The sequence below is a fragment of the Protopterus annectens genome, chromosome 7.part0 (genome assembly GCF_019279795.1).
Source record: "Protopterus annectens isolate FY-2018-M chromosome 7.part0, PAN1.0, whole genome shotgun sequence".
NCBI lineage: Eukaryota > Metazoa > Chordata > Ceratodontiformes > Protopteridae > Protopterus > Protopterus annectens.
In genome coordinates, this window is record NC_056739.1 from 817,475,062 (window position 1) to 817,489,962 (window position 14,901).

The 14,901-nt window shown below is 41.1% G+C and overlaps 1 protein-coding gene across 2 annotated transcripts in view; it reads right to left on the reverse strand.

The window, feature by feature from the left end:
- LRCH4 (leucine rich repeats and calponin homology domain containing 4) overlaps positions 1-14,901 on the reverse strand; it is a 1,419,989-nt gene that overhangs the window by 174,435 nt on the left and 1,230,653 nt on the right. For both annotated transcript variants that reach the window (XM_044077349.1, XM_044077347.1), the window contains exon 14: positions 7,426-7,489. In XM_044077349.1, coding sequence (XP_043933284.1) covers positions 7,426-7,489 — 64 coding nt within the window. The remainder of the gene's footprint in view (positions 1-7,425; positions 7,490-14,901) is intronic.

Consider the following 14,901-nt stretch of genomic DNA (forward strand, 5'->3'; position numbering starts at 1 on the left):
TCTGGGTTGTCAGTAAGCCAGCTGGCAACCCAACGAGTGACGTAGGGATTTATGCCCAGCTTAGTAAGTTTATCTAGGATTCCAGAATGGGGTATGGTGTCGAAGGCCTTGGTGAGGTCCAGATAGGCTGTGTGGACTGCCTTACCCTCGTCCACAGCTCTGGAGACTGATTTGAAGAAGTCAATCAGATTCAGAAGACAAGATCGGCCCTTCACAAACCCAAACTGGGTGGGGTCCAGTGTTTGAAGGTTGCCAATGTCTTTGTTTATAAGTTCCATAATAATGCGTTCCATGCTCTTGCAGATCAGGCTCTTTAGACTGATGGGACGGTAGTTCCCGGGATCCAAGGCGGATCCTCCCTTGTGGAGCGGGATAACTGTAGCTGTGCGCCACTCAGTGGGCACAAAACCTGAGGTGAGGCTATGATTAAACATGATACTTAGGTGAGGTGCCAGTTCATTTTGTAGTTCATGTAGTACACAGCCTGGGATGTCATCTGGTCTCATGGATGCTGTATTCTTAGCTTTGGAGAGTGCGGTTTCTACCTGTGTGGCCATGATTATCGGAATTTGGCAATCTTTTGGTATTGAGATGGGCCCTTTAGGGGATGAGAGGGGGATGAAGTTGGCACTAAATCGATCTGCCAGGATATTGGCAATATCCTAGGGATCAGTATATTTAATGCCATTCTGTTGTAGCTCAGAGCAGATCTGAGCATTGCCATTTAGATTCTTGACATAACTATAGAATGCCTTGTGGTTGTCTTTGGAATCTTTGGCAATTTTATTTTCGTAACTAGCTTTTGAGGATTTTATGAGGGATCTCAGCTTCTTACTGACGCCGGTGAGGGAGTTTTTTTTGCATCCTGGAATTTTCCTCTTTTCTGCAACAGTTTCTTCCTTCTGTTGTATAGTTTGTTTATAACAGGGGACCACCAGACTGGCTTCCTTTTTTGGGAGAAGAGCATCTTGGTTCTATTTGGTATGGCACGATTCATGCACGAGTGAATGTGCTCGTACAGTGCCTTAGTGTAGGATTCTGCAGTCGAACCTCCAGATCCCATCTGCGTGGGTGTTGTGAAGTTTGTCACTTCTGACTTCAGTAGCTTGAAGTTGGCTTTGGAGAAGTTTTTTAAGGAGGTTTCCTTACTGGGGGGTGGGGGGTTGGATGTGGATGTCAAGGGTGATTTGCTTATGGTCAGACCTGACCAATGAGGGGGTGACCACTGGTGTGGAGCATCTATCTCCCATGTTGGTAATGACCAGGTCTAGGATATTGGAGCCCCTGGTGGGACAATGGATTAGTTGATCCAGGGCAATGGAATTTATGAATTCCAAGAACCGTTGGGAAAAGGAGTTGGTACCGAAGTAGTTTTCCCAATTAATGGCATGGTAGTTGAAATCACCCAGTATTAGGGCATTTGCTTGTATCTTAATATTTTCCAGTATGTTTAGAAAGGTACAAGGAGATGAGAAAGTGAACTGCCGTTACTAAAACCACACAAAAGGTTCACTCCGGAGACCAAAATAGTATGATATGAGACCTGAACAGATCTAAGTTTAAATCAATAAATAAACTCAAAATAAACGTAGGATAATTAAAACTGGTTTTAATTATCCCCAGTATGTTTAGAAAGGTGTAATGAGAATCTTGGGGCATGGTGGGGATCTGTAGCAAGTTACAATTTGGATTGCAGTCTTACCTAGTGTTAGTTGCACCTAGAGAATTTCAGATGCATTGTGTTGGGCAACTAGCCTGGAGGTGTGAATATCCTTGGTGAATATGGACACTCCTCCACCTTTAGTGCTTTGTTCTTGGTTTTGTGGCCGAAAAGTGTGGTAAGAATTGTAGCCTGGTATTGCAGGGGTGCTCTCTGGAGCCTTGAACCAGGTCTCAGTTACTGCACAGATATCGATGTTCTCCATTTTTAGGAGTGCCTCAAGGGAGTGCATTTTGAGGTTTAGACTTCTAGCATTGAGTAGCATTACCTTCAGATTTTGCATGTTTGTGTTCGTTACGGTGGTGGTTTTATCCTTTGAACCTTGCCTAAAAAAGGCACTATAGGGGTGGCTATTTGGATAAGATATTTGGTCTCTCCTTCCTTATCTTGATCAGTACTTTGGGAATAAGACACAGAGGAGGGAATGCGTACACAAACGGGGAGTTCCAGGGGAAGGTCAAGGCATCCACCTTCCAGGCTAGGTGGTAATACTCCCTGGTACAGACTTTTTTCAGCTGGTAGTTGAAGTGCGAAGCAAAGAGATCCACCTCCGGAGTTCCCCACTCCTGAGTGACTTGCAAAAAGATTTTTCTGTGGAGTTGCCATTCATGGGGGTCCAGTAAGTTTCTGCTTAAGTGGTCTGCCAGAGTGTTGTTGATCCCTGGTAGGTATTGGGCAATTAGGTGTAATCCCATGGAGGAGGCTGTCAGCCAGAGGTTCATGGCCAGCCTGCACAGAGGGTAAGATTGGGTCCCTGCCTGTTTGTTGATGTACCACATTACTGTGGTGTTGTCTGTTTTGATAAAGAGAACCCCTGGCCTAAGATGGGGTTTGAAGGGGTTTGAAGGATGTGAGAGCATTTTGTACTGCCGTCATTTCCTTCTGGTTGATGTGCAACTTCTCACTGATGGTGAACTCTAAGGAAGTCAGGAGGGTTTTGACAAAGAGGAGGTCCTGGAGCAGCTTTTCTTTACACTCTGCCTGCATGAAGCAGTCGTCCAGATAAGGGTAAATCTGAACATTTTTCTGTCTGCAAAATGCTATGGCCTGGGCTAAGCATTTGGTGAATACCCTGGGAGCAGTAGATAAGCCAAATGGTAGTGCAGAGAACTGAAAATGTTGTGAACTTGCCCTGAAGCGCAGGAACTTCCTGCACGATTCCCTGATGGGGATGTGGAAGTAGGCATCCTTTAGGTCTAGGGTCACTAACCAGGCATTTTTTGTCAGCATAGGCAGTAGCTGCTGCAAAGTTAGCATTTTGAATTTGGGGACCACCAGGGAGCTGTTCAGAATGGATAGATCCAGGATGGGGCGCCAAGTGCCCTCTTTTCTGGGAACAAGGAATAGTCTGGAATAAAAGCCTTTGCCTGTTTGATCTGAGAGGACAGGTTTTACTGCCCCCTGGGATATGAGAGTTTGAACCTGTTTCAATGCCTCTGCCCACTGATTTTGAGGTAAGTCTGGGTACCCTGTTGGAATTGGGAATTTGTCGAAAGAGAATTTGTATCCCTGAAAAATTATCTTTAGGACCCATTGGTCCTTTGTTACAGAAAGCCAATTTTCTTTGCAGAGAGAGAGCCTTCCTCCTAGCTTTTGGTGAGTGAAAGGAGGGCAGAGGGGGGAGTGGGAGTCATTGAGAGTTTTTGCCATAGACAGATAGCTTAGAACTCCCTGCTTTTGGGGGAGGAAGTGGTCCACTGTTTGGTTCTCTGCTGTCCCTGGGATAGGGGCCTGGATGGTCTGTCCCTGCGGGGCTTACCTTGCCCCTGTCTGCTAGGTGCAGGGAAGGACCAGTGCTTAGAGGGAAAATTCCTGCTGAACTTAGGAGGTTGAACCTGAAAGAAATCTTTTACTGTTTGCATAGATTGTGCTTTGTCTTCCATCTTTTTAAGCACCTCTTCTGCTTTTACTCCAAACAAGCGGTCATTATCAAAGGGTGTATCAATTAATTTAGACTTGATATGATCAGGGAGAGGTTGTTCCTTCAGCCTTTCATGTCTCGTAATGAGAGATCCTGACACTGCTGCCCTACTTGAGGCTTCTAGGGAGTCATATCCACTGTGAAATGAGTGTTTAGCCACTTGACAAGTAGAGTGCAGTAAATCTGCTAACTCTTTCGAATTGGCACAGTCAGGAAAGGTTGAAATCTTTTGCTTTAATAGTTCCAAAGTGTGTTGCTCATATTTTAACATATGGAACTGACAGTTGAGTGCTCTGACAGCTAAGATTGCAGAGGTGTATACTTCTTTACCCCATCTGTCCAGAGATCTGGAATCTTTATCAGAAGTTATAGGATTCTTGGCAGAACTAGCCTTAGATCCTTTAGGTCCTTGTGTAATGACCTCGATGCCTTAAGCAGTATTTCTGTACAGGTATTTGTGAGAATCCGGTACTGGGAGCAGGTGTGAGGGCATCAGGGGCTAAGCTAGATTCATGGAAAACATCATCCACCACTTCTAAGTTAGGGGGGATGGCCAGGGGTCTGTGGTGGGGCAGGTCCAGAAACTCTCTTAGTCTTTTCTTAGACTGAGGAAAGTCCTGAGATTCCCAGTGGAAATGTTCCCTGAGGGTGTGAAGGGTTTCCCCAAAGGAAAGGTCTTCTGGGAGGGAGGCAGAAGGAATGGATTCCTCTGCATCTGAATCCTCATAAGCAGTCAGAGGTTGCTGTTCCTCTTCAAAATCTGAATAATCAGATTCCTCAGAATCCTATTCTGTCATAATTTCAGGGGAAGGGTGTCTATTCCTTTTAAAAGTTGTGGCCTGATTACCCCTGATAAGGGAGCTAAGATCCTCTGCCATTTTAAGCATTAGTGCTTGGGGTGGTGGAGCAGGAGCAAGATGGTGGCTAGAGGTAGATTTTCTAGGAGTGGCCTGGCTTCTAGGCCTAAGAGTACCCACTGGTCTGGGAGAAATGGTAGTCAGATGAGAAGACGTTTTTTGTCTAGATTCGGTAGTGCGAGAGGCCTCCTCGGAAGCCGGTGCCTACGTCATGGCTACGGACCCAACTGAGGCAGAGACAGCCAAAGGCTCGGAAGACTAAGAAGATTTCAGCGGCATACCGGACTCCGAAAGGGTCTCGATAAGTGGCCTCCGTAGATATCGGATTGGGCATCAAGGGCTGCGAATGAGCCTCACTGAATTCCGGAGAACTGATGACCTGCTTATCAGTAGAGTCGTCTGAAGGCTTAACCTTGTGTGGTCTGTCTCTATCTTTATCTCTACGTTTTTTCGGCATATCTATGGATTGTTGGTTGATGGACGCCATTTCAGAATGCAAAGATGGAAGACGAAAATACCTGTCTACAATAAGAGCTCTATGACAAATGGTCCTCTTGTTAAAGAGGGCCAAAACCTAAACAAGTGATGCAGTATGAATTGAAGTCTCGCTGTGAGATCTGCTTTCCACAGGCGAGGCAACTGTTGTTTGGACACTGGTTAGTGCAAGAAAAAAGGATTCCCAATGGGGTACTAAGCTTTTAGACATTTTCAGCTGTAGTTCAAACTCTGGTAGTCACCGACTGGCACACTTGCGAACTGCTTCTGCTATGAGGTCCACGGCAAGAAAGACTGATGTAATGGCAGCGGTTGCCTTGCTTTATAGCACTGATGACCTGAAGTCAGCCTACAAGCGACAGCAGCCGACGCAGAAAAACACTGACTCTGGTATTCGGGCCAGCTAAGGGCTACCACAGCAGGGATAACCCACAGGTGATGACTGCAACAGTGAAACATGAAGAACATCATTTGTTACAAGGTGTTGTCTATGTTCTGTTACGAGTCATTGAGTTACAAAAAGATGAGGTTACAAATGAGAAAAAAATGGTCATAGCATTGTCCTTTTACAGAGGGCCAGCTCCTCACATTGCTCATGTGATGGGACTTTACTACCCACCACAGCCACTTCCTAATGTACACCATGTTTACACAACCATGGAGAAAAAAAAAACAGTTAACTGACACCACTGCTGTAACTGAAACACAGCTCAGCTGGCAATGACCTCCAACATAACCTAATAAATATCAACTTACAACTCATCCAACTGCAATAGTCCAGCTGTAAACATGGTCAGTTAACACTCTACCTCTGGTAGTGAAGCCACTGGATACTGTAAATAAAATACCAATATTTAAACAGTGTACAGTATTTCCATTACTGTATTCCTCCTGGAGTCTCTTTATTAGATCCATTTTTCTTATTTCTACTATCTTTTGTTGCACCTGGCATGCATCGCCCCAGTGTATGCGTCAGAGGATGAAGTGTCCTGCTTGGTACCATCTTCTACACATTTTTCAGTAGAGAAGTCAAGAAGTTGACTATTTTTTATCATATTTTTGGCTCCCCTTACCTACTGGCCAATCACAGTGACTCTTCTCATACATTTCCCACTGACAGCCAACTGCAAAGTAGCCATCAGGGGGATTTTCATTCCCTGTCTGTACATAGGTTCATAGGTTCATAGGTTTATACTAGGCTATCTGCCCTAAGGCATTTATAAGCCTAGCCCAAATTTTTTGTAGCTTTACCACCCTTATATGAAAAAAACATTAGTTTGTTGTGTTTTGTTGTGCCTCTGTCCAGCAGATGAGATGATTCCTTTCTGTAAACCTACGATCTCCCATCCACAGATTTCCTCTTGAACAGTCTCTTGAACAGCCTGCCTCTGATGGACGGGATTTTATTCCAACATGAGATTTTAAGGAGTCTCCGAGTCTCCGATCCTCCCCTCCCTTTATATCTGTGTATAGGTTTAAGTATGTTTGCTCTAGTGTTTTTGCTGGGTCATGTCACCTCTGAGCAGACGGTATGCGATGAAATAGAGCTGGAGTTCTTTCAATCTGGCAGCATATGACAGATTTTGGAGTCCCTTTATCCCTTTTGTGAGAAACTTTGGGGTCTCTCCAATTGCTGCAGATGCCAGATGATATACATCCCGAATGGGGCATTGGGGGGCATTCCCCTCTGGGAGCAATATATGCACTTGGGGATGGGTTGTGCACATAGTGCAGTACGGGGTTGTATCCTGCTTCCTTGAGTAACGTAGCTCCCAAGGCTGCCCTATCCTCTTGTCTTTGAGCAGAGGGCCTTCATTAGGTCTCTAGTTTCCAAACAAGATGTATTAGTGGAAGATGTGCGCTCTTACCACATCTCTCAATTCCCCCTGGAAGTGTCAACAGGTGACATCTCTTCACTTATTTATCTAGCTGGTTCACTCAGCATCCAGGCCACTACTCAGAGCTTGACTGCATCACAATCAGTTGCTCAGTCCCTTTATGCTAGCGCCAGCTGCCCTGATAATCTACTTAACAGAACCCAATCTGCTGGCATACTATGTGCTTTATGCATGTGTACTACAGGAATGTAAATTAAGACTTTGTTTGTATGTGTACGTCTCAGAGTATGTGTGTGTGTGGGGGGCTGTACAAGAAAAAAAACTCTCACTGACAGCCAACACAATGGCATCTTATTTAGTCATATTACAATAAATTCTTTAAGGCAGAAAAAAAGCTACACTGGGAAGATCTGTACAACAAAATCTAAGCATAAATCAGGGAGGCAGAGCTGAGGTCAGAGTACTATGACAAAACTCTGAGCTACCCCACCAGACAGGTCTCAGAAACTTTCTGCATTAGACGGCATTCTTTGCTGTTCTACTGTGTGGCCATCAAAGAATCAGAATTTTTTTTATTTGCTCTCCAAAACTCACCAATTCGAGGCATGGTTTGTGTAGATGGAATGCTACTTGCTGGAATACTGACTGGTTCCGTAATCTGAAATGAGAAATTAGTAATAATTTTCCTTATTTATTTATTTAGGTGAATTGGACCGCAAGGGCCCCCTTTTCAGCCAAAACAATAAAGATAACAGTACTGTGCATATCTTACCTAAAAACAAACAAACAAAAAAACATACATGTTAACACAACAATGTCACATTTGCTGTGGGTATCATTCAACAACCACAACTCTAACCTCTCTGGTTACTGGATAACTCAAACATTCAGAGAGTAAATCAAGCAACTGTGCCTGTCCAATTTCAAGCTCTACAGGGACAAGAGCCTGACTGTCACAGGCCACCAGAGGGATTTTTAACAACTTTACTAAAGTATACCTAAGACATAGGCAAACATACATTAACAGATAAGAAAATAAGCCATATTAACATTTTTCCATTTACATACATTACACTTCATGTCTTTTCTTTCCTTACAACTATTGTCAGTCCAACATAAATTGCTGAATTCCTGTCTTCTCAACATCACTCCTCCTCCTCCTGAATTGTTCCAACAACTTTCACTTATTATGTAATTTGTTCCTTCCCTTTTCTAAAGATCCCACCTTCCACTTATTTTCTCTCTCTCTTTTATAATATTTAATACTTCAAATACATTTGGTTTAGACTTTGATTTCCATTTTCCAGCAATTACTTTTTTGGTAGTCAACAGAATTAAACTTAAGGCCTTACTATGTCTAGGTAACTCAGATCCTGTGTCCCAACTCAAAAGAATCATCTCCTTAGCTACAGTGATTCCCCTACTTGATAAAAAGTCAACATTCATGATTGTCACATGGCAAAAATAAATAAAAGTGTATTTATTTATTTATTTACTAACCAGGATGATCCAACTGGATATCTCCTATTTTCAGCACAGGCTCTGGGACATTTTTCATCTGATTTTTAACTCATGAAAATATATTTTAGGTTATAAAACATGTTACAAAAGATCTGGTTTAATTAAAAGTGTGACCTATTTGGGCTGTTTGTCCTTGAATATAAGGAAAACTATATTTCGATAAATAGTGAGGAAGCTCCACAGCACCTTTACTCTAGTCATACCTAAATAAAATTCAACTGTTAATTCAAAACTGTTTCATTAGGCAGTTGTACCTCAGCTGGCCTGGTGCAGATCAGACTATAAGGATATCCTGACAAAATATCAGGGCAAATAATGTGTAGAATAGTGTGTGTATCTGTGTGTTGCACCTTTAAGATGCGTTTCAAGGTTAGCACATGCATATAGATAGAAAGCATGTGCTATTTTCAGTGCCATTTTGAGAGAAGCCAGGGAGTGAGCATGTATGAGTGTAATAACTAGTTTATAAGTTTATTTAAGTTAAAGTTATTACGCCTCAATCCTGATGTGTTTGCACATAATAAAGCTGCTTGAACAGAAACCACAAAGACTTGTCTATTTTATGCTGACTGGACGAGCGACATGGTGTCAGAACAGAGATTCCAGAGACTGCTTTTCAGAGCTACGAGGAGTTAGGAGTGAAGTTAAACTAAGAGAAACAAGCATGGAAAAGGGCCAGAAATGAACCACAGGTAATGAAAATTTGCACAAACTATTTATTTTATAAAAAAAGATAAAACGGAGCAATACAAGGGCACAAACCGCATTAAACAAGCGAGAGGCACAAAAGTTTAATTAAATTAAATGTTTAAAATGAGCATGTTTAAAGCAAACCGTGCAAGTTTAGAGTAAAACAAGAAAAGTATAATGGGCATGGAAAAAGACTAAATGAGCAAAACAAATATAATAACGGCAAAAAGGGCACATTAAGCATAACTAAAGCAAGGCAACTGCATGTTTTTGGCAAAGTACTATGTTTTGGCTTAACTATTTTGCATTGTATTCAGGGCACAACTATAGGTTATTCGAAGTATCTCAAAGTGTGTAAAAGTGCTTACAGTATGTTCGTATTACTGCACATTTTTCCAAAGATTTTTGTGTGCAAAGTGCAACCATTTTGTTAAAGTACAGTCAAAATACAGCCATTTCAAAATGTTTCTTGTGCTGGGTGTGTCTATTTGCAAAGCGACGCCATTACAGAGTGTTTCTTGCACTGTAAAGACTTATTTCGCAAAGTACAGCCATTTTGGGAAAGCTTCAGGGTGCTGTGTACTGGTTATTGCAGTTACTTTGAAATGTTTCTTACTCTCAGCTTCTTCTGCATAGTTTATTCAATAATTTCAAGAGTATTACAGTGCTTGAGAGACTTATTTCACAAAATGCAGTTATTCAGAGGCTTGTGCTATTGGGCATAATTACAAATACTGGCATCAATTTCTGGAATAGGTGTGTGTTCGTGCATACTTGCAAGTGTCTTCACTGGTATGTGCTAATACGGCAGATGGATTTTGAAAACCATCACCATTGGTGGGTATTTGATCAAAATATTGCAGAGAATTGGAGAATATCTGAGCAAGAGTACGATATTTTTATACAAGCAACTTATTCTGGAAAGGATGCACGCAGCAGGGCATTCATTTTGCTAATCCTAGCTTGGTCAGAGGCCATTGAAATGGAGCATTCATTTGTGTATGCACCAGTAGTATATGAGGAAGAAGGTGAAAACCGTCACATTGTTGTACAGGCTGAATCAAGGGAAGACCCCAAGTGTTGTAAGTGCAAGTTCAAGGAAATGTGTAACCCACAGACAAATATTACATTAGAGAGGCATTTGTTTTACACAAGAGAGCAAAAAACCAGGGGAAACATTGGCAGCTTACATTTCTGACCTGAGAAACAAAGCTAAAATAAGTCAGTTTGGTGACTTAAAAGATGAGTTAATAAAGGACAGGCTTGTGTGTGGTATTAATAGGGCTGCATGAGAAAGATTTTGCTTTGTGACAGTGATTTAACGCTGAGCAAAGCTATTAAGATTTGTCAAATCCATGAAGTTACAGAAAGGTACACAAGTATGCTTGCAAGTGAAAAGAGTATGGTTTCAGCAGGCTCCAGAGCAAATGTAGACAGCATGCAACATGTGGCTAGCAGAAGCAGGCCTAAGCACATGGCACCTGCAATCCCTGCGGGTTTTCCAGGGAGACCCTGTAGTTTTCCAGCAAGTTCTAAGAAAAAGACATGCTCAATGCAGTACAAAGACGAGTCATCAAAATCCAAATCCAGCTTTATTGTTAACTGTCGCAACTGTGGTGCCAATCATGAGTCTAAAAGAGAAAAATGCTTAGCATTTGGTCAGCAATGCCACAAGTGTAAAAAATGGAACCATTTTTAAAAGTTTTGCAAATCAAGTAAACCTCACACAGTTATAAAGAAGGGTCACTCGAAAAAACAAGTTGATCATATAAAGAGCTGCAATTCTACTTTCCACATAGATGGTGCATCACTAATTGGCTGTCTTAGATGTAAAAAGTTAATTCTGGCAAGTGATGCTTGATCGCAAATCCTCATTACTGACTACTTTCAGTACCACATTTGGCAGATATAGATTCAAACAAACACCTCCAATGCTCCAATACTCCAAAATAGCTTAAAATACAAAAACCGGAACACAAACACGAGACTGTTCTTCCAGGAGAAGGCGAAGGCCGAGGTACCAGAATTAAAGAATTTCATCAAACAGTCTAGTGTTTGTGTTCCGGTTTTTGTATTTTAAGCAGATATAGATTCCTCAGGATGCCATCTGGAATAAATTCTGCAAGTGAAGTTTTTCAGCATACAATGAAGCAAATTTTTTCAGGTTATCCTTGTGCCATAACAGTAGATGAATTATTGGCTGGAGGCAAGGGTGAAGCAGAGCATGACAGAAACATTAAGAAAGTTCTAGATAGAGCATGTGAACTGAACTTAAAGCTCAATTCTCTGACGTGCAAATTCAGACTACCAGAAGTTACATATGTAGGTAGTTTATTTACTAGCACTGGCTTGCGACCAGACCCATCCAAGCAATCAGCCATTTTTGATATGCCAGCACCAAATGATATTCAGGCTCTACAATGTTTTCTTAGCAGGGTCAACTATTTAGGCAAGTTTATACCAAACTTCAGTGAGTTCACAGCACCTTTGAGAGAGCTGACGCGCAAAAATGTTATGGTTGGAACAGCATCATAAGGCATCTGAAGACCTTAAGCAATAAATTGCCACCTCACCTACATTAAGATATTATGATGTCAATAAACCAATAACGCTTTCCTGTGATGCTTCAAAATTTGGTCTTGGTGCAGTTATTCTTCAAGAAGGCAAACCAGTAGCCTATGCATCCAGAACCCTTACCCAAACCGAAATGCAACATGCTCAAACTGAGAAAGAACTTTTGGCAATAGTATTTGCATGTTCAAAGTTTCATGACTAAATCTATGGTCGAGCTATTCAGATTGAAACTGATCAACAACCTCTAGTTACTAATCTAAAGAAGTCTATGCCTTCAGCTCCAGCAAGATTACAAAGAATGATATTCAAATTGCAAAAATACAACTTGAAAATGGTCTATACAAAAGGCAAACTTTTTTATCTGGCTGATACCTTATACAGATTGCCCAGAAATACAACGGAACAGCTTCATGCAGAGAATTTTGACTTCAAAGTCATGGAAGTGCATAATTTTTCTACCATGAGACTTGAGCTGAGAGATCATACAAAGACTGATTCTGTTTTGTAAAAGCTCAACCACTACATTAATACTGGATGGCTGTCAAAGCAATGTAATGTACACCTGAAGTGCAAACTTATTTTCCTTATAGAGATGAGCTATTGATAGAAAATGGCATTATTTTCAAAGGTCCTAAAATTGTTATTCCTGCTTCCTTACAATATGAATATATCCAGATTTTGCATTGTGGTCACCCAGGTTTCGAATCTACCAAAAGAAGGGTGAGAGAACTAGTATTTTGGCCTTCTCTAGTAAAAGACATTGATAAAGTACTTTCTTCTTGTTCAGTATGCAATAGTACTAAACCGCATTTGCAAAAAGAACCACTTCAGCTAAGTCAGTTTCCTGAACTACCTTTGTCAACAGTAGCCACTGATATATTCGAGTGGAACCATCAGCATTACTTGGTTTTGGCAGACTCTTATTCAAACTGGTATGAGATGAACTTACTACCTAATCTAACGTCCACTGCTGTTATTACCAAGTTGAAACATAATTTCTCAGCCCATGGTAGTCCGCACAGTTATTTCTAACAGTGGTACCCGATTTATTAGTCAGTTTCAGAAATTTACAAAAGAATGGGACTTTGTACATGTTACTAGTAGCCCAAAATATCCAAAGTCAAATGGACTAGCTGAATATGCAATACAGAGTGCAAAGCAATTACTTGAGAGGTCAGAGTGACAATACCAATGTCTTTTTGAATTTACTTAATCTCAAAACATATTCCATGATGATATACCTGTCTCGCCTGCTCAGAGGCTTCTATCTAGGCAAACCAGAATAACATTGCCTATTAGTTCCAGTTTGTTGAGGCCTAACGCTAAGAACAACAGAACAATTAGAGCCCAATTATTCAGAAAGCTTTCTTTCCAGAACTCCAGCTATGATAAATTGAGCAGATTTCTTCGTCCACTGAAAGGAGACAGTCAGGATACAAACAGTAAAAGGCTTTGACTGGATTGGTCAAGTAGCAGGGATACGTACCGAGCTGAGATCTTACTTCATAGAATTTGAGGGTGTGGAGTACAGGAGAAATCACAGACATCATCTTCCTGTACCAGAATCGATATCGCAGCATTGTTCCTGTGATACAGACTCTAGATCTCAGAGCAATCCAGACAATCTTCCTGTTGGAGAACTTATCTTAACTTCTACTTCCATTCCTGATGATGTTCCTGATGTCCCCAAAGTTGAACATTCAGCAGAGACAGCCCCAGTTGCTAGACCTAATTCTAATTTCTGTCACATGACTTGGCTGTATTTTCAGACCTAGTGTGAAATACACAGCAACCTAGACATAACTGTCTACATGCATTTAATTCTGTATAATTGCACGACAAAGAATTATTTGAACTGACTGCTTGTCAATTAATGTCATCAATATTGCATGACTTATTTCTCAAAGAGGGAGGATGTAGAATAGTGTGTGTGTGTGTGTTGCACCTTTAAGAAGCATTTCAAGGTCAGCATGTGCACATAACTAGCAAGCATGTGCTACCTTCAGTGCTATTTTGAAAGTGCAGCCATTGAGTGAGCATGTACGAGTGTAACAGCTAGTTTGTTTATAAGTTTATCTAAGTTAACGTTATTAAGCTTCAATCCTGATGTGTTTGTATATAATAAAGCTGCTTGAACAGAACCCACAAAGACTCATCTATTTTATCCTGACTGGACAAGCGACATAATGTACCTTAGACTGCATGTAAATAAAGTCTGATGCGCCCTTTCTTCTGTTTATTTAACATAACATTAGCTACTACCTTTGTGAGTAAAATGAAAGTTATGTACTTGCTATAAGGTTAGACCTGTGTTGTCTGCTTCTGTCCTTCAACAGATGGGTCTTCAGGTCTGACTTCTGTTCTGTCTTCAGACACTCATGACTTTGGATCTTAAGCTCAGGCTTTTTTCCTTACCCATAATCCCCCGTCAAAGCCCAACATTACCTCATACTAAATTTGTCTAAGAATACAGACAACTCCATAATAATAACTGTGATGATATGAGGTAGCGAGTGCCATCTGTGCCACGAGCAGTAGGGCAGTACATGTGTAACATGCCAACATAGCTAGCTGAAGTTTTGTAAATAATTTTATGTAATTTGAATATCACACTGATTTCTACAGATGCTTGTGTTAAAAATTTGCAAAATTGCTTGCGTTAAAAATGCATCAACGGTGGATCCTGCTGGACAGAACAGAAATATACACTTATGTTCGGCAGTATTATTATAAGTGATTAAAATATATGTTTTAACAGAAAATTCTGGAAGGGAGGAGGTTAATCTCAGGCCAACTAATTTTGAAAAATAGTTCAAAAATGAAATGGATTGGTGTATGCCATAAAACTTTTATCTTTCAGGTGTGACTGCAGCCAGAGACAAAAAAGTCTGGGAAAAAACAGACTAGGATTCTTACCGTATAGTCCTTAGAGGGTGAATTAATTGCTACCCTGGAGGGGTGGAAGTTTTTGAAACTGTTTTATAGCTTTCAGATGCTGCAACAAATCTTAGCAAGGCTCTGGGTGTCTACTGTACCACAGTCAGGTGACCAGATGTGATGCCATTCTATAACCACCACTAAAATTATTCTTTAGATAACAGTGAGAGATGTGACTGAATTCTCACAGCAGCATTTTTTTTCTTCTGGAACCGGAAAGGAAAGATCGCTCACAGATATCTCACACAAAAACACACCTCATCTTTCCATGCTGGAGTAAGCAACTCAATACACTTTATCTTGCCTTGCTGTAGTAACAACTAGGGAACATTAATTATTTTGATCAGT